This window comes from Heteronotia binoei, chromosome 9 (genome assembly GCF_032191835.1).
Source record: "Heteronotia binoei isolate CCM8104 ecotype False Entrance Well chromosome 9, APGP_CSIRO_Hbin_v1, whole genome shotgun sequence".
Classification (NCBI taxonomy): domain Eukaryota; kingdom Metazoa; phylum Chordata; class Lepidosauria; order Squamata; family Gekkonidae; genus Heteronotia; species Heteronotia binoei.
The window spans coordinates 119,573,931-119,597,193 of NC_083231.1; the positions used below are offsets into that span (position 1 = coordinate 119,573,931).

The 23,263-nt window shown below is 48.3% G+C and overlaps 1 protein-coding gene and 1 non-coding gene across 2 annotated transcripts in view; both read left to right on the top strand.

The window, feature by feature from the left end:
• Positions 1–23,263, top strand: part of ATRN (attractin) — a 466,134-nt gene that overhangs the window by 279,644 nt on the left and 163,227 nt on the right. Inside the window, exons 23-24 of the mRNA XM_060247418.1 lie at positions 1,953–2,014; positions 17,732–17,810. Of these exons, the coding sequence (XP_060103401.1) occupies positions 1,953–2,014; positions 17,732–17,810 (141 nt within the window). The remainder of the gene's footprint in view (positions 1–1,952; positions 2,015–17,731; positions 17,811–23,263) is intronic.
• Positions 12,885–12,956, top strand: TRNAA-UGC (transfer RNA alanine (anticodon UGC)). The gene has a single exon. It is a non-coding gene; the product is annotated as a tRNA-Ala (tRNA).

The following is a 23,263-nucleotide window of genomic DNA, read 5'->3' on the forward strand; positions in this document are numbered from 1 at the left end:
AGTGGCCAAGTTTGCGGATGACACTAAATTGTTCAGGGTGGTGAGAACCAGAGAGGATTGTGAGGAACTCCAAAGGGATCTGTTGAGGCTGGGTGAGTGGGCGTCAACGTGGCAGATGCGGTTCAATGTGGCCAAGTGCAAAGTAATGCACATTGGGGCTAAGAATCCCAGCTACAAATACAAGTTGATGGGGTGTGAACTGGCAGAGACTGACCAAGAGAGAGATCTTGGGGTCGTGGTAGATAACTCACTGAAAATGTCAAGACAGTGTGCGTCTGCAATAAAAAAGGCCAACGCCATGCTGGGAATTATTAGGAAGGGAATTGAAAACAAATCAGCCAGTATCATAATGCCCCTGTATAAATCGATGGTGCGGTCTCATTTGGAGTACTGTGTGCAGTTCTGGTCGCCGCACCTCAAAAAGGATATTATAGCATTGGAGAAAGTCCAGAGAAGGGCAACTAGAATGATTAAAGGGCTGGAGCACTTTCCCTGTGAAGAAAGGTTGAAACGCTTGGGACTCTTTAGCTTGGAGAAACGTCGACTGCGGGGTGACATGATAGAGGTTTACAAGATAATGCATGGGATGGAGAAAGTAGAGAAAGAAGTACTTTTCTCCCTTTCTCACAATACAAGAACTCGTGGGCATTCGATGAAATTGCTGAGCAGAAAGGTTAAAACGGATAAAAGGAAGTACTTCTTCACCCAAAGGGTGATTAACATGTGGAATTCACTGCCACAGGAGGTGGTGGCGGCCACAAGTATAGCCACCTTCAAGAGGGGTTTAGATAAAAATATGGAGCACAGGTCCATCAGTGGCTATTAGCCACAGTGTGTGTGTATATATAAAATTTTTTGCCACTGTGTGACACAGAGTGTTGGACTTGATGGGCCGTTGGCCTGATCCAACATGGCTTCTCTTATGTTCTTATACACTTAACCCCTCTTCAATTCTTTTTATGAGAATGAGTTTTTTATTTTCATTTAATACTGTGGAGAGGCAATGCGAATAATTGGTGCTTTTGGATTTTTAAACATTGTTTTGTGGAGGTTTTTTTTTTTGTCTGTTCCACATAAACTAGTAAACAGTTCAGGAGATTGTTGTCCCTTTTGTTACAATTGCGAATAAATATTATTTTAAAAGTAAATTCCGTTTGTAATAATTGTTGGGATGCGCTCTATCTTTATTAATTTCATGCCAAGTAAAAGTGTCCATAGTCATATTTTAAACGGAGTGCCTTTCAAGCTGAAAAAGAAAAAAAGAAGTGCTAATGTAGTATTGTTTTTCGGTTTTTCCGATAATTGGGGTTTTTTTCTCTGAGCTTCAGGATTTCCGGAAATTTTGCATCTCTAGGCAAGAGTACTCTTGACAGCCACCTACTCTCTTATGAACCTGCCCGACCATTACAATCACCTTTGGATGCCCCGCTTTTTCGGATTAGTCAAGTAGCAATCTGGAAGACAGACTTCTCAGTCATGGCACCAAAGCCCCGAAACTCTGTCCTCAGAGAGACTTGCTTGTCCCCCTTCCGTCACCGTCTGCCGCCAGCAGGGGAAGACTTTTTCTGCTTCGTTTGGCATCTCTCAATGATCCTTCCTCCCTAACCCGTGTTTTAATAGCTGTTGTTGCTGTTTTTTAAATGTTTTGTCTGCATTTTAACTGTTTTAAAATTGGTTTGGACGACATGTGTTGCGGGGGTTGATCTTAGCGGTTTCAGAATGTGATTTTATCACGTATGTGGCTCTAAGGGCAGAAAGGTGGGATGTGGATTTGGTAAACAAAAATATTCAACCTGTCAATGAAATGCCACCTTCTCTCTTGGAAGCTCTATTCGATGCAATGAACCAAACGTTTAATACGCAGCCTTACCAGCAGAAGAGACCGTTTTGTGATTAGTGTTTCTGGCCTCTAACAAATGCAAACTTCTGTTTTTGTGTGTGCTCTCTTCCAGATCGCGTTCTCACAGCACAGTAACTTTATGGACTTGGTGCAGTTCTTCGTCACCTTTTTCAGGTACTCTTCACTTTAACCAATTCAGAACGTTCTTGTCTTTTTGTTCGGTAGTGATTCGGAGCATGTTGATAGCATTGCCTTCACATGGAAGAATATCAGGCCGCCTTGGTGCGCCAGAAAGGCAGGATGTGAATTCTGTAAATGCATAAAAGAAAGAAGAGAAGCCCTGTTGGATCAGGCCAGTGGCCCATCCAGTCCAACACTCTGTGTCACATAAGAACATAAGAGAAGCCATGTTGGATCAGGCCAGTGGCCCCTCCAGTCCAACACTCTGTGTCTCATAAGAACATAAGAGAAGCCATGTTGGATCAGGCCAATGGCCCCTCCAGTCCAACACCCTGTGTCATATAAGAACATAAGAGAAGCCCTGTTGGATCAGGCCAATGGCCCATCAAGTCCAACACTCTGTGTCTCATAAGAACATAAGAGAAGCCCTGTTGGATCAGGCCAGTGGCCCATCCAGTCCAGCACTCTGTGCCACATAAGAACATAAGAGAAGCCATGTTAGATCAGGCCAATGGCCCATCCAGTCCAACACTCTGTGTCACATAAGAACATAAGAGAAGCCATGTTGGATCAGGCCAGTGCCCCATCCAGTCCAACACTCTGTGTCACATAAGAACATAAGAGAAGCCCTGTTGGATCAGGCCAGTGGCCCATCCAGTCCAACACTCTGTGTCTCATAAGAACATAAGAGAAGCCCTGTTGGATCAGGCCAGTGGCCCATCCAGTCCAGCACTCTGTGCCACATAAGAACATAAGAGAAGCCATGTTAGATCAGGCCAATGGCCCATCCAGTCCAACACTCTGTGTCACATAAGAACATAAGAGAAGCCCTGTTGGATCAGGCCAGTGGCCCATCCAGTCCAACACTCTGTGTCACATAAGAACATAAGAGAAGCCCTGTTGGATCAGGCCAGTGGCCCATCCAGTCCAGCACTCTGTGCCACATAAGAACATAAGAGAAGCCATGTTAGATCAGGCCAATGGCCCATCCAGTCCAACACTCTGTGTCACATAAGAACATAAGAGAAGCCATGTTGGATCAGGCCAGTGCCCCATCCAGTCCAACACTCTGTGTCACATAAGAACATAAGAGAAGCCATGTTGGATCAGGCCAGTGGCCCATCCAGTCCAACACTCTGTGTCACATAAGAACATAAGAGAAGCCCTGTTGGATCAGGCCAGTGCCCCATCCAGTCCATCACTCTGTGTCACATAAGAACATAAGAGAAGCCCTGTTGGATCAGGCCAGTGGCCCATCCACTCCAACACTCTGTGTCACATAAGAACATGAGAGAAGCCCTGTTGGATCAGGCTAGTGCCCCATCCAGTCCAACACTCTGTGTCACATAAGAACATAAGAGAAGCCCTGTTGGATCAGGCTAGTGCCCCATCCAGTCCAACACTCTGTGTCACATAAGAACATAAGAGAAGCCCTGTTGGATCAGGCTAGTGCCCCATCCAGTCCAACACTCTGTGTCACATAAGAACATAAGAGAAGCCATGTTGGATCAGGCCAGTGGCCCCTCCAGTCCAACACTGTGTGTCACAGAAGAACATAAGTGAAGCCATGTTGGACCAGGCCAATGGCCCATCCAGTCCAACACTCTGTGTCACATAAGAGAAGCCATGTTGGATCAGGCCAGTGGCCCATCCAGTCCAACACTCTGTGTCACAGAAGAACATAAGAGAAGCCCTGTTGGATCAGGCCAATGGCCCATCCAGTCCAACACTCTGTGTCACAGAAGAACATAAGAGAAGCCATGTTGGATCAGGCCAATGGCCCATCCAGTCCAACACGCTGTGTCACGTAAGAACATAAGAGAAGCCCTGTTGGATCAGGCCAGTACCCCATCCAGTCCAACACTCTGTGTCACAGAAGAACATAAGAGAAGCCCTGTTGGATCAGGCCAGTGCCCCATCCAGTCCAACACTCTGTGTCACAGAAGAACATAAGTGAAGCCATGTTGGACCAGGCCAATGGCCCATCCAGTCCAACACTCTGTGTCACATAAGAACATAAGAGAAGCCCTGTTGGATCAGGCCAGTGCCCCATCCAGTCCAACACTCTGTGTCACATAAGAACATAAGAGAAGCCCTGTTGGATCAGGCCAGTGCCCCATCCAGTCCAACACTCTGTGTCACAGAAGAACATAACAGAAGCCCTGTTGGATCAGGCCAATGGCCCATCCAGTCCAACACTCTGTGTCACATAAGAATATAAGAGAAACCCTGTTGGATCAGGCCAATGGCCCATCCAGTCCAACACTCTGTGTCACATAAGAACATAAGAGAAGCCATGTTGGATCAGGCCAATGGCCCATCCAGTCCAACACTCTGTGTCACATAAGAACATAAGAGAAGCCCTGTTGGATCAGGCCAGTGCCCCATCCAGTCCATCACTCTGTGTCGCAGAAGAACATAAGAGAAGCCATGTTGGATCAGGCCAATGTCCCATCCAGTCCAACACTCTTTCACACAGTCGCCAAAACCCAGGTGCCATCAGAAGGTCCATCAGTGGGGCCAGGACTCTAGAAGCCCTCCCACTGTGCCCCCCAAGCACCAAGAATGCAGAGCATCACTGCCCCAGACATAAGAGAAGCCATGTTAGATCAGGCCAATGTCCCATCCAGTCGAACACTCTCACACATTGGCCAAAAAACTCAGGTGCCATCAGGAGGTCCACCAGTGGGGCCAGGACACTAGAAGCCCTCTCACTGTGCCCCCCCTCCCAAGCACCAATAATACAGAGCATCCCTGTCCCAGACACAGAGTTCCAATGATATGCTGAGGCTAATCACCACTGAAGGACCTCTGCTCCCCATATGTTTATCCAATCTCCAGCCAGTGTGTTAAGGAGCATCGCATATGTTTATCCACAGTGGATGTGTTAAGGAGCATTGGAACACTTATTGCAAATGTTGAATATTCCCTCTCTGGAGTTGGGCTGGTTCTAGACAAACAGGGGGTTGATATGGCTGAGTGTGGAGGTTGTAGAACTGGCCTGCCTACTCAGCCAGGCTGCCAGTGAAGGAATACAGTTGCCCAGTTCCCTTACATTATTAATATCTTGTAAATGGAGAGCTTGCATACCCTGGAGAAGGGGTAAGCTAGAACTTTTTTCCCCCTGGTGTGCATAAGATTGGGTCTCTTACGTTTCAAGAAGTTAAAAGAAAACTTTATTAAGAATGTGATCACCTCACCCGAAGCAGCCGCGCGTTGCTCCGTTTGTTCAGCCGCCCCATTCTCCTTCCATGTGTAGACAACACTTGAGATTTCCGTAGTCAGACGTTCGACTGGTTTTGAATAAAAACGTGAGCTTCAACCCCTCACTTTCCTCATTCATTTTCCTGGCCTGGCTAGTGTATCTCCTGATGGCTGCTGTGCGACACTGTGTTGGTCTGGATGGGCCATTGGACTAATTCAACATGGCTTCTCTTATATCCAGGGCAGTGATGCTCTGTATTTTTGGTACTTGGGGGGCAACCGTGGGAGGGCTTCTGCTGGTGGACCTCCTGATGGCACCTGGGTGATGGCCACTGTGTGACACAAGAGTGTTAGACTAGATGGGTCACTGGCCTGATCCAGCATGTCTTCTCTTATGTTCTTATGTCTGGGGCAGTGATGCTTTATATTCTTGGTGCTTGGGGGGGGGGGGGGGCACAGTGGAAGGGCTTCTGCAGTTCTGGCCCTGCTGGTGGACCTCCTAATGGCACTTGGGTTTCTGCCGCTATGTGACACAGAATGTTGGACTGCGTGGGCCATTGACCTGATCCAACATGGCTTCTCTTATGTCTGGGGAAGTGATGCTCTATAATCTTGGTGTTTTGGGGGTCACAGTGGGAGGGCTTCTGGAGTTCTGACCCTGCTGATGGACCTCTTGATGGCCCCTGGTTTTTGGCCGCAGTATGGCACAGAGTGTTGTACTAGATGGGCCATTGGCCTGATCCAGCATGGCTTCTCTGATGTTCTTATGTCTGGGGAAGTGATGCTCTATATTCTTGGTGCTTTGGGGGCCACAGTGGGTGGGCTTCTGGAGTTCTGGCCCTGCTGGTGGACCTCTTGATGGCCCCTGGTTTTGGACTAGATGGGCCATTGGCCTGGTCCAGCATGACTTTGCTTATGACCGTATACACAGTGGCTTATATTTTGATTCCCTCTTTTTACACCCAGTGTTTCCTCTAACCTGTGCATGAGTGGCCTCTCATTAACACAGGAAGCAATCTGTTCATTAACTCAGCAGCAGTCTGGAGCCGCACAGAGTCTTGCACTGCCCCACTGCCCATTTTAAGATTACAGCGGTTGTATTCTTAACAGGATGTGAACTGCTCCACTCAGTAGGGGAAGAAATTAGAGGAAACGTTGTCTCCATCAGTGGCGAATAATCCTTCCTGTTCCTGGGGCAGAAGGCTTATTTCCCTGGGACCCTGAAGTACCCTGTGTATCGCCCCTGTGGTCCTCTATGAAGGTTTCACAAATGTTCTGAACTCTGCACGCGCTCTGCAGCGGCTGTGCTGCATCTCAGCGTTTTGTGACTGGTCCCACCTCCCCAGCAGTTAGAGTACTGATGAACATTCCAGGGCGTCAGAACAGTGCAGCCGCTGGTTCTTGGGAGCCCTCCAGACGGACAGTTGGGCAGCTTGATACTGATTGTAAACTCACCTTGGGGTATAAAACATTTGGTGTCATTGAGAGCCAGTTTGGTGTAGTGGTCAAGTGGGTGGACTCTTATCTGGGAGAGCCAGGTTTGATTTCCCAATCCTCCACTTGCAGTCGCTGGAATGGCCTTGGGTCAGCCATAGCTCTCTCAGAGCTGTCCTTGAAAGGGTAGCTTCTGTCAGAGCTCTCTCAGCCTCACCTACCTCACAGGGTGTCTGTTGTGGGCGGGGGGGGATGAAGTAAAGGAGATTGTAAGCTGCTCTGAGACTCTGATTCAGAGAGAAGGGCGGGGTATAAGTCTGCAGTCCTTCTTCTTCTTCTAGAGCCCTCTCAGCCCCACCCACCTCACAGGGCGTCTGTTGTAGGGGGAGAAGATATAGGAGATTGTAAGCCACTCTGAGTCTCTGATTCAGAGAGAAGGGCGGGGTATAAGTCTGCAGTCCTTCTTCTTCTTCTAGAGCCCTCTCCAGCCCCACCCACCTCACAGGGCGTCTGTTGTGGGGGGAGAAGATATAGGAGATTGTAAGCCACTCTGAGTCTCTGATTCAGAGAGAAGGGCGGGGTATAAGTCTGCAGTCCTTCTTCTTCTTCTAGAGCCCTCTCCAGCCCCACCCACCTCACAGGGCGTCTGTTGTGGGGGGAGAAGATATAGGACAGGGGTGGCCAACAGTAGCTCTCCAGATGGTTTTTGCCTACAGCTCCCATTAGCCCTAGCCATTGGCGATGCTGGCTGGGGCTGATGGGAGCTGTAGGCAAAAACCATCTGGAGAGCTACTGTTGGCCACCCCTGATACAGGAGATTGTAAGCCACTCTGAGACTGAATTTCAGAGTATAGGGCGGGATATAAATCCGGTATCAGTGTCCTCATCGTCGTCATCTGTGAGATAGATTGGGTTGATCTGGAGTCATCAGGGAGGAAACGCAGGATGGTTTCTAGCCTTCTGCAAACCCCATATCTTGTCCTCGTCTCCGTGACGCGTCTGATTGGAAGAGAAGGAAATTGGGGGGTGGGGGGGGGTGGAAAACAACCCAAACTAGCCAGTAAGAAAAGCTCTCCGTAGCAGTTGCTCATGCAGTCTTGGCAAAGCCCTGAAGCCCATTAATATGGCGGAGGGAGGACTGCTCATCCGTTCAAGTCCATGAGGACCTGTTGGGGGGGGGCTGCCTGTGTACCCCCCCCCCCCCCGCCTTTTCACTGAGGTTTTTGTGTATCCATAAATATTTGCTCGTGACAGCCGACCTGCTTAAACGAAATCTGCAGCGGAAAAAGATATCACCGGTGTTCTTGCACCGATAACTGGAGCAAACATCATTCGTTTCCCTCGTCTCGTAAAGACCCAAACGTTGGCTTGCTTGTTTGCCTACGGTGAATCAATATTGTCTGTTGGTGTCCGGCGTTTGCAGGCGGGCGGCTTGACAGGAGGGGAACCAAAGGGACCCTTGACTTGTTCTCTGATCCCTTTTGGAAACGACAGAGCGGGATTCCACCCACCCACCCCCCACTCACCCCCAGTTAAATCACTCACGCCACTTAGTTCTTGCCTCTATTTGCAAACGCTCTCCTCCGTCTGTTTGCACTTGCCTTATTGCTTCTGGGTTGCAAAGCTGCATTTCCTGCTATATTTGCATATTCTTGTCTTTCTGTGATTTGCTCCTTTGGAGATAGATATTTTTGAAAGTGGCTGCAGGAGCCTGATTGCGGAGGCACGGCTTAACCCCTTCCCTCTGTGCTGTTTTCCTGATAGAAGAGTGCAGCCGCCCCAAGCTACTGTGTTGGCCCTGGAGACGGACAACTGTATTCTACCTCTCCCCCCCCCCCTTGAGAGTAAACAGCAGCCAGGGAGGAGGATTTCGACCCCGGAAAACAGCTTAGGAGGGACAAGTTGAGAAAGGAAAGGTCCCCTGTGCAAGCAACAGTCGTTTCCGACTCTGGGGTGAGGTCGCTTTCACAACCTTTTCACGGCAGACTTTTGGCGGGGTGGTTTGCCATTGCCGCCCCCAGTCATCTACACTTTCTTCCCAGCAAGCTGGGTACTCATTTGACTGACCTCAGAAGGATGGAAGCTGAGTCGACCTCGAGCCAGCTACCTGAAAACTCAGCTTCCGCCGGGGATCGAACTCAGGTCGTGAGCAGAGCTTAGGACTGCAGTACTGCTGCTTTAACATTCTGCACCACGGGGCTCTTCAAGTTGAGCGAGGCAGACGATAAATAACTTGAATAAGTTAAAGACCCCGTTTCCAACTCTCTAGTGGATACAGATGACCCCTCTGCTTCCACCCCTACCCCCACGGCTCTTTTTTCACATCAAAATATTTTTTTTTGGGGGGGGGTTAGTTTAGTGTAGTGGTTAAGTGCGGAACTGTTATCTGGGAGAACCGGGTTTGATTCCCCACGCCTCCACTTGCAGCTGCTGGAATGGCCTTGGGTCAGCCAGAGCTCTCTTATCTGGGAGAACCGGGTTTGATTCCCCACTCCTCCACTTGCAGCTGCTGGAATGGCCTTGGGTCAGCCAGAGCTCTCTTATCTGGGAGAAGCAGGTTTGATTCCCCACTCCTCCACCTGCAGCTGCTGGAATGGCCTTGGGTCAGTCATAGCTCTTGCAGACCTTGTCCTTGAAAGGGCAGCTTCTGGGAGAGCTCTCTCAACCCCACGTACCTCACAGGGTATAAATCTACAATTATTATTCTTCACCTTCTCCTTCTCTTCCACTTCCTCTTCCTCCTCCTCCTCGTCCTTCTCCTCCTCTTCTTCCTTTTCCTCCTCTTCCTTCTCCTTCTTCTCCTCCTCCTCTTCTTCCTTCTCCTCCTCCTGTCAAGCATGCATATTTTTGTGTGTCATGATGGTCCATAAGACAAAGAGCAGAACACCAACCTCTCCTGCTCCTCCCCTCTTTTACAACCTAAGGACAAGTAATAAATCCATCTGGCCCAAGGATGTTTAGGTTAGCCTTGCTGTTAACGTTGCGTTGTGCCTCTCCCCCAGATTCACTCAGCCAGGTCTTATCGGTTCTCAGAGAAAGTGTGAGAAAGGGAGATGTTTTTAATAGCTTGCATTCCTTAGTAGTAAAAGAGATACTCTGTAGTAACCTTTGAACCCGTGACTCAAATTGCATCTGTATGTTATCCTTTGAAGCTATCCTATAAAGTAACTATGTAAGTCTGTATACGTCATTACTTCCAAGGATTCTGTCCTTGGCAAAGCTATGGAGTTTCTTCAGTAAAGCAACTTTTGATTCAATAACAAAATGATTATTGAGAAATATCGATGCTTGACATTTTGGAAGTAATCTTACTTGGGGACGTAACCGAACTGGCAACTTTCTGACCATATGGCGGAGAGAGCTCCAGACAATGGAGAAGTTCCCAACACTCTAAAGCAACAACAATAATAATAATAACGTTTTATTTATATCCCGCCCTCCCCGCCAAGGCAGGCTCAGGGCGGCTAACAACGTATCAATACAATAAATTATACAATAGGTATTAAAAACAGCATTTAACCTTAAAAACATTCCAGTTTAAAATTACACATTAAATATTTCTGGTGCTATTCTATCAGGAGATATGATGGCGGATCTCATTTAAGGCGAATCCATCAAGCGTTTAGTCAGGCAAAGGCCATCCTAAAAAGGATGGTCTTGCAGGCCCTGCGGAACTGTTCGAGGCTCTGCAGGGCCCGCACTTCTTCCGGGAGCTGGTTCCATAGGTGTGGTGCTGCAATAGAGAAGGCTCATTTACAGGTATTCTGTAGTTTTGCCTCCTTCAGCCCAGGGATAGTCAGTTGGTTCTTCCTCGCTGACCTCAGTGCTCTCTAGGGTTCATATGGGGAGAGACGGTCCTTCAGGTAGGCAGGTCCTCGACCATATAAAGCAACCACTGGGTGAAGAACGAGGAGACAGTGCCAACCCGAAAACTTCTCCGTGGCACATCCTCGACACTAGGAGAGCGGCAGGGAGAGGATCTCCACTGCACATACAGCAGTTATTCATCACTCCCAAAGTGTGGGTCCCCAGAAAGTCCACCACCTTGATGGACGAAGCACCAGCTCGGAGAGAAGCAATCCTGGCACTACCCTCCATGCGTTCGAGGATGGGGGAAGACAGCGACCAGGGCGCTTCGGAGGTGAGCGGGGGAGATGGCCAGGAAGACAGAGAGTGGCCATACCCAGACCCAGACGAAGAGGAGGAGGAAGAGCAGAACCCCGACGCTTGGGACTTCCTCCAAACGATGAGATTTGAGATGGCAGAGATGGCCAAGGGGCTGCGAGATGAAATAATAATAATAATAATAATAATAATAATAATAATAATAATAATAATAATAATAATAATAATAATAATAATAATAATAATAATAATTTTTTATTTCTATCCCGCCCTCCCCGCCGGAGCAGGCTCAGGGCGGCTCACAACATAAAATACACATTACATCAATTATACTTATAAAAACATAGGTAAAACAATTACAAATTATTAAAATTAGCATAACAATAAGGCGTTAACAATAAAGCGTTATAAACAGGTTATCAGTGAGTTTCAAAGAATAAAAGCATTTTCAGCAGCCTCTAGCTTTGTCACTAGTTTTGTCACTAGTTGAAGGCCATCTTGAAAAGGTGGGTCTTACAGGCCCTACGGAATCCATCTAAACATCGTAGGGCCCTCACCTCCTCAGGGAGTTGATTCCACATGCAAACCAATGCTACGTTCATAGTCCCAAGAGGTGAGGAGGCAGTTGGAAAGGGTGCTGCAACCCCCAGATCTAAGAGGAGGACTGCTGTCTCTGCCGCCACCCCTAGTGGGACAGCAACCCTGACCGCCGCCACCGTTGCAGCTACCCCGCGACTTCGGAAGAGGCCGAGAACTAGATGCCACCTTTGACGGGGACCCCGAAAAGGTGGAGTATTTCTCGATACAAGCAAATAGCTTCATGCATTATTGGGGGAACACCTTCCCTGATGAGTTCAGCAGAGTGAATGATTTGGGGACGAAACTGAAGGGGGCGACCAAATGGTGATACGTGAGTCTATACGAAACCAGGAGCCCCGAGTTAGACAATGTAGCGGCATTCCTACGAGCCCCACTGACCCAGTACGAAGACCTTCTGCAGAAAACAAGAGCCCTTACTGCACTGGGAGACCTACAACAAGGGTCCAAAGCAGTAAGAGAATACGCGGCCGAATTCAGAGTCAATGCAGCCAAAGTACAGGGATGGAATGAGCAGATGAAGATAGAACAGTTCCAGCGAGGCCTAAACGCGAGTGTACTGGAGTGTAGGGTCTTCTCTAGCACCCCAGCTCAAAAGCATCTATTCTTCTGCACTCGGCCTTCCTTATGGTCCAGCATCTCACAGCCATACAATACGCTTGTGGTGGCTGATTACTACTGGGAATAGCATCGCTTTGTATATACGGACTTTTGTTGGCAGGGTGATGTCTCTACTTTTTATCATACTGCCCAGGTTCGCCATAGCTGTCCTCCCAAGGAGCAAACATCTTTTAATTTCATGGCTACAGTCACCATCTTCAGTGATCCTGGATCCCAAAAATGTGAAGTCTGTCACTGCTTCCATGTCTTCCCCTTCTATTTGCCAAGGTGTGATGGGGCCGGATGCCGTGATCTTCGTTTTTTTGATGTTGAGTTTCAAGCCTACTTTTGTGCTCTCCTCTTTCACCCTCAACAAGAGGTTCTTTAGGTCCTCCTCACTTCCTGCCATTAGAGTGGTGTCATCTGCATATCTGAGGTTGTTGATGTTTTCCCCAGCAATCTTAAAGCTTGTTATGGGGCAGGGGTGGCCAACGGTAGCTCTCCAGATGTTTTTTGCCTACAACTCCCATCAGTCCCAGCCAGCATGGCCAATGGCTGGGGCTGATGGGAGTTGTAGGCAAAAAACATCTGGAGAGCTACCGTTGGCCACTCCTGTTATAGGGGCACCCGAATGGCCTTGTTACAGGAGGGAGGGAAGGGAGCTCTCTGTCCGGCAGACTTTGTTAGAATTGGTGCTTCATTGCTTCATGGAGCAGAATTCCCTTCTTCCTTTGGGTTGGATTTTTAGCTAACCTTTCCCCAGTCCTTTTTTCAGGGTGAGATGAGCTGGTGGCCAGCTCCCAGACCAGAATTCAGGCCTCCTTTGTTATTATTTTTTTCTGATCTCAAATCGTAGTCCTTACTGTGACCTCATGGGGTTTTGAAGGCAAGAGATGTTCAGAAAGGGGTTGTGGCTCAGTGGAAGAGCCTCTGCCTTGCGTGCAGAAGGTCCCAGGTTCAATTCCCGGCATCTCCAGTGAAAAAGGGCCAGGCTGTATGTGATGGGGGAGACCTCAGCCTGAGACCCTGGAGAGCCGCTGCCGGTCTGGGTAGACAATCCTGGCCTTGAGGAGAGGAGAGCCAGTTTGGTATAGTGGTTAAGTGTGCGGACTCTTATCTGGGAGAACCGGGTTTGATTCCCCACTCCTCCATTTGCACCTGCTAGCATGGCCTTGGGTCAGCCATAGCTCTGGCAGAGGTTGTCGTTGAGAGGTCAGCTGCTGTGAGAGCCTCTCAGCCTCACCCACCTCACAGGGTGTCTGTTGTGGGAGAGGAAGGTAAAGGAGATTGTGAGCTACTCTGAGACTCTTTGGAGTGGAGGGCGGGATATAAATCCAGTATCTTCATCTACCTCACAGGGTGTCTGTTGTTGTGGGGGGGAAGGTAAAGGAGATTGTGAGCCACTCTGAGACTCTTCGGAGTGGAGGGTGGGATATAAATCCAATATCTTCATCTACCTCACAGGGTGTCTGTTGGGGGGGGGGGAGGTAAAGGAGATTGTGAGCCGCTCTGAGACTCTTCGGAGTGGAGGGTGGGATATAAATCCAATATCTTCATCTACCTCACAGGGTGTCTGTTGTGGAGGAGGAAGGTAAAGGAGATTGTGTGCCGCTCTGAGACTCTTCGGAGTGGAGGGCAGGATATAAATCCAATATCTTCATCTACCTCACAGGGTGTCTGTTGTGGAGGAGGAAGGTAAAGGAGATTGTGTGCCGCTCTGAGACTCTTCGGAGTGGAGGGCAGGATATAAATCCAATATCTTCATCTACCTCACAGGGTGTCTGTTGTTGTGGGGGGGAAGGTAAAGGAGATTGTGAGCCGCTCTGAGACTCTTCGGAGTGGAGGGCAGGATATAAATCCAATATCTTCATCTACCTCACAGGGTGTCTGTTGTGGTGGTGGGGGGAGGTAAAGGAGATTGTGAGCCGCTCTGAGGCTCTTTGGAGTGGAGGGCGGGATATAAATCCAATATTTTCATCTATTTCACATGGTGTCTGTTGTGGGGAGGGGAAGGGAAAGGAGATTGTGAGCCGCTCTGAGACTCTTTGGAGTGGAGGACGGGATATAAATCCAATATCTTCAACTACCTCACAGGGTGTCCGTTGCGGGGAGGGGAAGGGAAAGGAGATTGTGAGCCGCTCTGAGACTCTTCGGAGTGGAGGGTGGGATATAAATCCAATATCTTCATCTACCTCACAGGGTGCCTGTTGTGGGGGGGGGGGAAGGTAAAGGAGATTGTGAGCCGCTCTGAGACTCTTCGGAGTGGAGGGCGGGATATAAATCCAATATCTTCTTCTTCTTCTTGATGGACCAATGGTGTGATTCAACATCAGGCAGCTTCATGCGTGTTTAGTGAAGTTTTGCCATTGCCGGCCTCTCTGCATAGCAATCCTGGGCTTCCTTCCCTCCAAGTGCCGACCAGGACCAACCCTTCGTAGCTTCTGAGATCAAACTTGCCTGGGTCATCAAGATCAGGGCAATTAGTCTTAATTAGCTTTCAACAAATCCCTCCAAAGTTTCGGCAGATCAGTAGTGCAGATAAAATCCTCTCTGTCTCTCATTGTAATATATCATTAGAGCTGTCACCTGGTAAAACCATCTGAGTTGTCCGTCAGTTAATCTGCAGAAATTTCCATGACGGAACAATTGATCTAATGCGGAAAAAAAGAAAGAAATGTCTTTGTTATTCGACGCACAAGGGTGGGGGCAACTGGCATAACCTCAAAAGAGGTATCGCCCCATTTTACGGAGGAGGAAACCCGTATTTGAAGATCTGCAGAGTTTTCAAATGAGTAATTGCATTTAAAATAACAAGATCAAGGCCAGAAGTGATGCTTTGTTAACGGACTTGGCCTTTGCTTTGGTAAAGGTAAAATAACACTTGGGCAAGACGTTTTCCAACTGCTTCCCAGCTGCAAAACGAGAATCATGATAGTCAGCTATATCCAGTTCAAGGGGCAGCATTCCAGAGAAGTTCAAGGCAATCAGAAAATGGGTTTCCATACTAGTAATCTGTAGCGTGTGGTGGTTTGACAAGTTGAATAGTTAACAAAGAAGGGGGGGGGGAGTAAACCAGAGGATCTGGACAGAAATCTGCCATACGAAGGGTTTTTAGATCGCTAGTCTTCTTTTATAGAGCCCCATGGCGCACGAGTGGTAAAGCTGAAGTACTGCAGTCCTAAGCTGTACTCACGACCTGAGCTCAATCCTGGTGGAAGCTGGGTTCAGGTAGTCGGCTTAAGGCTGACTCAGCCTTCTGACCTTTCGAGGTTGGTAAAATGGGTCCCCAGCTTGCAGGGGGGAAAGTGTAGATGACCAGGGAAGGCAATGGCAAACCACCCCGTCAAAAGTCTGCCGTGAAAACGTTGTGAAAGCAGCGTCACTTCAGAGTCGGAAACGACTGGTGCTTGCACAGGAGACTACCTTTACCTTTGTTTTTTAGTCTTCTTTTGCAGATGCAGAAAATCAGTTGTGTGGTTTTGCAAGATGAAACTCAAATTGGCAAGCCAGGGCTGTCCAACGGATAGAAGGCTAGATTTGGCTCAGGTTGTAGATGCTCACCCCATCCGCAGTCGGCTTTCAAGCTCGTCGCTCGGCCTCTCTTTCTTGTCTGAAACATGGGATTACAATGACCTCTCTTCTGGGGGTTTTGATGAGGATTAATGATTGCGTTTGGCTAGAATCTGTGCAACGCTTTGGGGAGCGAAGGGTTCCCATAAATCTTTGGCAGCAAATCAATCCATACCAGCCGGGTTCATTTTCCAGTTCAGCTGGTCTTATATATAAATGCATATAAAAAGAATAAGGCAGCCCCGTGGCGCAGAGTGGTAAAGCTGCAGTACTGCAGTCCGAGCTCTCTGCTCATGACCTGAGTTCGATCCCGACAGAAGCTGGGTTCAGGCAGCCCACTCAGGTTTGACTCCGCCTTCCATCCTTTAGAGGTCGGTCAAAGGAGTCCCCAGCTTGCTGGGGGGAAAGTGTAGATGACTGGGGAAGGCGATGGCAAACCACCCCGTAAAAACGTCTGCCGTGAAAACGTGATGCGACGTCACCCCAAAGTTGGAAACGACTGGTGCTTGCACAGGGGACTACCGTTACCTTTATATAAAAAAGACTTTACCTGAGATTTTTTAAAAGTAACAGAACAAACATTTCTGATAAAAAAAATCCCCTTCGCATATTTTTGCACTCAGCTGTTTGGATTCCTCAACTGGGTTAACGTTTTTTCCGACTTTGTTGTTTCTGCTAAGTGATGACTTGGTAAACTTGCGTTAACATTGTGAAGTGTGAAAGACGGGTGATGTTCTCCCTTCTTGCCTTTTAATTTCCCCTCTGAACATCAGCAAGTCTTTCTCTTTTTTTTCTTCCAGTTTTAAAGTTTTATTAAGTTTCCATAAGAGAAAAGGGAAATTGGAAATAGAAAAAGTAATACATAGATTAGCAAGAGAATAATACATTCTGGATGTCTATATATCATTTAAATTAAAACAACCATAAAGTATTGTAGTCAGTCGAACATATATCTAAATAATCAATATAGTATAAGTATTTTCAATTTTCATAAGTTTTATTAGTTTCAGAAAAAAAATTGGGGGTAAGGATAAAGGGAAAAGAAAGATAAAAGTACAGTACATTCTGACCTTATTTTACATAAAATACTTTCAAAAAGCACAAGGATAATTCTACAATATTTTCTTTACGTAAATTGTCCCATATTATTTTGTTTAAGCTGTATATAATCCACTTTAAAACTTTATAGGATAAGTCTTTTGCCATTATCTAATAATTTTGACAATACCAGTAAAGGTAAATTTTATAATATGAAATACAGGAAAAAAGCAAAAAGAAATCAGTTCACACCAGAGAATCTTAAGAGTCTTGGCTCCCAGTGTTTTCTTGCTTCTTCCTTGGATTTACCAGCGAGTAGCGAAGATAAATAGTCCATCTCAGATTTTCCCAATCAATTCTTGTTTTGTAGGAAGGCCCTGGAGTTTCCATTTCTGCGCCAACACTATTCTAGCTGCTGTGTTGATAAGTGCCGTTAAACGTCTTGTCTCTTTTGTATAGTCACTGGGGTATATGTTCTATAAGAATAGTTCTGGTTTAAGTTTGGAGAGGCGGCGGCTGAGAGGTGATATGATCACCAACTTCAAGGACTTGAAGGGTTGTCATATAGAGGATGGTGTGGAATTGTTTTCTGTGGCCCCGGAAGGTAGGACCAGAACCACTGGGTTGAAATTAAATCAAAAGAGTTTCCAGCTCAACATTAGGAAAAACTTCCTGACCGTTAGAGCAATTCCTCAGTGGAACAGGCTTCCTAGGGAGGTGGTGGGCTCTCCTTCCTTGGAGGTTTTAAACAGAGGCTAGATGGCCATTTGACAGCGATGAAGATCCTGTGAATTTCGAGGGAGGTGTTTGTGAGTTTCCTGCATTGTGCAGGGGGTCGGACTAGAGGACCCTGGATGTCTTTTATTCTAAGTTGAATCTGTATTTTCAATATCTTCTACAAAAGTTCATGCCCCATCTTCCAATACTCTTTCCTGGGCCAGCTCCTCACCATCTCGAAAGAGAGCGACAAGAATCTTTAACATTGCCAAGCGCTTTATGTATTGTTAGCCTCTGTGGAAGAGGAGCTCACGAGCGACAATGCTGTTTTACTTGACCTTGTTTCTGTGTGTTCTTAGTTTGAAAAGAAGGGAAAATTAATTATGGCGCTCATTTCTTTCTTTCTTTTCCTCCCCACCTTTTCAGCTGTTTCTTGTCTCTGCTGCTCGTGGCTGCTGTCGTTTGGAAGATTAAGCAGAGCTGCTGGGCCTCGCGACGGAGAGAGGTGGGTTGTGAAATAACAGCATTGCTTGCTTCTGCAGCGACCCGTAAACTGCATTGCCAGTTCCTTGCAGGTATTCCAATAAGAGACACCAAGCGTGTGACTGAGCTGGTTTGCGTTCAGCCACGCCGGTGGACCTCCTGATGGCACCTGGGTTTTGGCCACTGCGTGACACAGAATGTTGGACTAGATGAGCCATTGGCCTGATCTAACATGGCTTCTCTGCTTTTATGGAGCTTGGGGGCAACAGTGGGAGGGCTTCTGAAGTTCTGGCCCTCCTGGTGGACCTTCTGATGGCACTTGGGTTTTGGCCACTGTGTGACACAGATTGTTGGACTGGATGGGCCACTGGCCTGATCCAACATGGCTTCTCTTATGTTCTTATGTGACACAGAGTGTTGGACTGGATGGGCCATTGGCCTGATCCAACATGGCTTCTCTTATGTTCTTATGAGACACAGAGTGTTGGACTGGATGGGCCAGTGGCCTGATCCAACAGGGCTTCTCTTATGATCTTATGTGACACAGAATGTTGGATTGGATGGGCCACTGGCCTGATCCAACAGGGCTTCTCTTATGTTCTTATGTGACACAGAGTGTTGGACTGGATGGGCCAGTGGCCTGATCCAACAGGGCTTCTCTTATGTTCTTATGTGACACAGAGTGTTGGACTGGATGGGCCAGTGGCCTGATCCAACAGGGCTTCTCTTATGATCTTATGTGACACAGAATGTTGGATTGGATGGGCCACTGGCCTGATCCAACAGGGCTTCTCTTATGTTCTTATGTGACACAGAGTGTTGGACTGGATGGGCCAGTGGCCTGATCCAACAGGGCTTCTCTTATGTTCTTATGTGACACAGAGTGTTGGACTGGATGGGCCAGTGGCCTGATCCAACAGGGCTTCTCTTATGTTCTTATGTGACACAGAGTGTTGGACTGGATGGGCCAGTGGCCTGATCCAACATGGCTTCTCTTATGTTCTTATGTGACACAGAGTGTTGGACTGGATGGGCCAGTGGCCTGATCCAACAGGGCTTCTCTTATGTTCTTATGTCTGGGGCAGTGGTGCTCTTTATTTTTTGTGCTTGGGGACAACAGCAAGAGGGTTTCTGGAATTCTGGCCCTGGTGGTGAACCTCCTGTTGGCCCCTGGGTTTTGGCCACTGTCTGACACAGAGTGTTGGACTGGATGGGGCAGTGGCCTGATCCAACATGGCTTCTCTTGTATTCTTAAGGGGTGTCTCTGGGATTCACGTCTGGGTTTCAGAGTTCTTGAAAATGTAATCATTGCAGTGTTCAAAAAGAATTTAACAGCCACAGAAAACAAGTCATGCCTGCTGGCCAAGGCCTCCCTTCCTCCTCCATTAAAGAAGACTGTAGATTTATACCCCGTCCTTTTCTCTGAACCAAAGACTCAGAGCGGCTTACAATCTCCTGTATCTTCTCCCCGCACAACAGACACCCTGTGAGGTGGGTGGAGCTGAGAGGGCTCTCACAGAACCTACCCTTTCAAGGACAGCTCTGCGAGAGCTTTGGCTGACCCAAGGCCATCCCAGCAGCTGCAAGAGGAGGAGTGGGGAATCCAACCCGGTTCTCCCAGATAAGAGAGCTATGGCTGACCCAAGGCCATTCCAGCAGCTGCAAGTGGAGAAGGGGGGAATCAAACCCAGTTCTCCCAGATAAGAGAGCTCTGGCTGACCCAAGGCCATTCCAGCAGCTGCAAGTGGAGGAGTGGGGGAATCCAACCCGGTTCTCCCAGATAAGAGAGCTCTGGCTGACCCAAGGCCATTCCAGCAGCTGCAAGTGGAGGAGTGGGGGAATCCAACCTGGTTCTCCCAGATAAGAGAGCTATGGCTGACCCAAGGCCATTCCAGCAGCTGCAAGTAGAGGAGTGGGGAATCAAACCCGGTTCTCCCAGATAAGAGAGCTCTGGCTGACCCAAGGCCATTCCAGCAGCTGCAAGTGGAGGAGTGGGGGAATCCAACCCGGTTCTCCCAGATAAGAGAGCTATGGCTGACCCAAGGCCATTCCAGCAGCTGCAAGTAGAGGAGTGGGGAATCCAACCCCGTTCTCCCAGATAAGAGCTATGGCTGACCCAAGGCCATTCCAGCAGCTGCAAGTGGAGGAGTGGGGGAATCAAACCCGGTTCTCCCAGATAAGAGTCCACGCACTTAACCACTGCACCAAACTGGCTCTCAAGTTCTGCACTGAGGGGGGATCTGATTCCCTTGCGAACAGCATATGAGGGATCCCTTGCTTTGCATGAACACCTTGATGGTGCCTTCTACTGATCAAGACCCATTAGTCCACTAAGGTCAGGTATCGTCTACTCAGACTGGCAGCTGCTCTCCAGAGTCTCAGGTAGAGAGATGTCTTGCACATCATCTGCTACCTGACCGTTTTAGCTGCATGCCGAGCAGAGGCTTTTCCACTGAGCCACGGGCCCCCTCCCCTGCATGAAGTTGCCCTACGTCGAATCAGAACGTTGGGCCATCAAGGTCAGCGGAGCCAGTTTGGTGAAGTGTGCGGACTCTTATCTGGGAGAACCGGGTTTGATTCCCCACTTCTCCACTTGCAGCTAAGGCCTTGGGGTTAGCCATAGCTTTTGCAGCCTTGAAAGGGCAGGTTCTGTGATAGCCCTCTCAGCCCCACCCACTTCACAGGATGTCTGTTGTGGGGGGAGAAGATATAGGAGATTGTAAGCCGCTCTGAGTCTCTGATTCAGAGAGAAAGGCAAGGTATAAATCTGCAGTCATCTTCTTCTTCTCCTTCTTCTTTTCCTTCTCTTCTTTCTCCTCCTTCTGCTCCTCCTCCGCCATCTCCTCCTCCTCCTCCATGTCCTCCTCCTCCATCTCCTTCTTCTCCTCCATCTCATCCTCCTCCTCTTTCTCCTCCTCCATCGCCTCCTCCTCCTCCTCCATCTCATCCTCCTCCTCCATCTCCTCCCCCTCCTCCATCTCCTCCTCCTTCTTCTCCTCCTCCTCCATCTCCTCCTCCTTCTCCTCCTTCTCCATCTCATCCTCCTTTTCCTCCTCTTCCATCTCATCCTCCTCCTCCATCTCCTTCTCCTCCTCCTCCATCTCCTCCTCCTCCTCCATCTCATCCTCATTTTCCTCCTCCTCCATCTCCTCCCCCTTCTCCTCCATCTCCTCCTCCTTTTCCTCTTCTTCCATCTCATCCTCCTCCTCCATCTCCTCCTCCTTCTCCTCATCCTCCATCTCATCCTCCTCCTCCTCCTCCATCTCCTCCTCCTTCTCCTCATCCTCCATCTCATCCTCCTTCTCCTCCTCCTTAAGAACATAAGAGAAGCCATGTTAGATCAGGCCAATGGCCCATCCAGTCCAACATTCTGTGTCACACAGCGGCCAAAAATACACACACAAACACTGTGGCTAATAGCCACTGATGGACCTCTGCTCCATATTTTTATCCAAACCCCTCTTGAAGCTGGCTATGCTTGTGGCCGCCACCACCTCCTGTGGCAGTGAATTCCACATGTTAATCACCCTTTGGGTGAAGAAGTACTTCCTTTTATCCGTTTTAACCTGACTGCTCAGCAATTTCATCGAATGCCCACGAGTTCTTGTATTGTGAGATTCTAAAGATGGCTCAGATAGTACAAACAATATGATGAAATCATAAAAACAAGAACCATAATGGCGATCCCCAGGTCCTTATACCTCAGTTAAAAGGGCTCTCCTTCCTTGGAGGTTTTTAAACAGAGGCTAGATGGCCATCTGACAGCGATGAGGATCCTGTGAATGTAGGGGGAGGTGTTTGTGAGTTTCCTGCATTGTACAGGGGGTTGGATTAGATGACCCTGGAGGTCCCTTCCAACTCTAGGATTCGATATCTTTCTACTCAGTGGCTCTCCATGCAGAGACTGCTGCTTGGATCTTTTAGCTGGAGATGAGGATTGAGCCTGGGGCTCTCCTGCACAGGACGCAGAGGCTCTTCCCCTCCACTGGCAATGAACTCCCAGCTTCTTCCCAGCTCCTGTGGTAGTTAAGGGAGAAGCGCTTGGAGGCGCTCCACGTCCCGCGGGGCTTCGAAGGAGGCAAGAAGCGGCACCCATCCCAACCCCCGCTTCTCTTCCCTATCCTGTGATCATGAGAAAAGGTGCAAAAGAGGTTTGCAACACCTCTTGCCGCCTCAAATTTCCAGAGGAGGTGAGACAAGAGCTCGTTCCCCTGCTAAGAGCTGTACCCTTGCCAGGACATGGGCGGAGGTGGAGAGGGAAAGCTTTGTCCTAGTTTCTTTGCACGTCGGGCTGCTGCGGAACTTCCTTTCTGCGGCTTCGGCAAAACCCCAAAGCTAAAGGAAGCAAGACCCAGCCCCTACTCCCCGAAGGGCTTGTGTGTGTGTGTGTGGGGGGGTACAGTATTGCAGGTCACACAATTTTTTAAAATTTATTTATTAGTTGTTGTAGAGTTTCCAGGCTGCGTGGCCGCTGCCTTGGCATTGTGAGACCTGCCGTTTCGCCAGCCGCTGTGACTGGCATCCTCAGAGGTGTAACCCAGAAAACTGGAGTTCTCTCTGGGTCAAACTGAGAAGAAGTTGGTAGGCAGGTAATTTATATCTACTCAGGCAGGTTGGGTAGGGCTGAGTCAGTATCTTGCGGGAGCTTCCTGGGCTGTACATGCTGGCGAAACGTCACGTCTCCCAATGCAAAGAGCACAGCCGCGCAGCCCAGAAAATCTACAACAACCAATAAACTCCGGTTGTGAAAAACTTCGACAACATATTATTTATTTGTTTGTTCGTTTGTTTATTATTTTCGATTTGTAACTCACCTTTCCCTCAACAGGCCCAGGGCGGGGGAAGAAAATTAATAAATGTACAGAGATAAAATTAATTCATACAACAAAACAATATGACGATCTCAAGTGCTTAGGGTCAGAACAGATGTCGATTTCAGCGGCTTTAAGACGAACAAAGTTTTGCTCTTGGTATACACTTTCCTATGAATGCACACGTCTCCAGATACATTGAAAGGGCTGCTACCAGTCCATACAGATATGTAGAGGGCGAGCAGCAAATTAGCATACAGAATAATGAAGGTGTTTAACAGATGCAAGGACCAAACTGGAATAATTGGCTTAGTTTATACGGTCACTGTTTGTTTGGGTTGTATTCCAGGGGGAAACATAGTGAAGGAAATAAATGTGTCCGAATCGGAGATTGATGGGCAGATGTACCTTTCTTAACTGTGGAATGCTGAGAGTAATTAACTGAGACCCCGCTGTTAACACTCCATCCATCGCCTCTCAAGGGTGGAAGCGACAGTACAACATCCTCTTCTTTGAGGGGGTTTGATTGGCTGTGCGGTGTATCTCCTCTGTCCCTAGACTAGAGAAGTACATTTCGTTCTACTTAAGGTAGTAGATTGTAGCAATTGGTTGAATCCTTGCTTTAAAAATATCCCTGATATCAACAGATCACTCCCATCTTTGA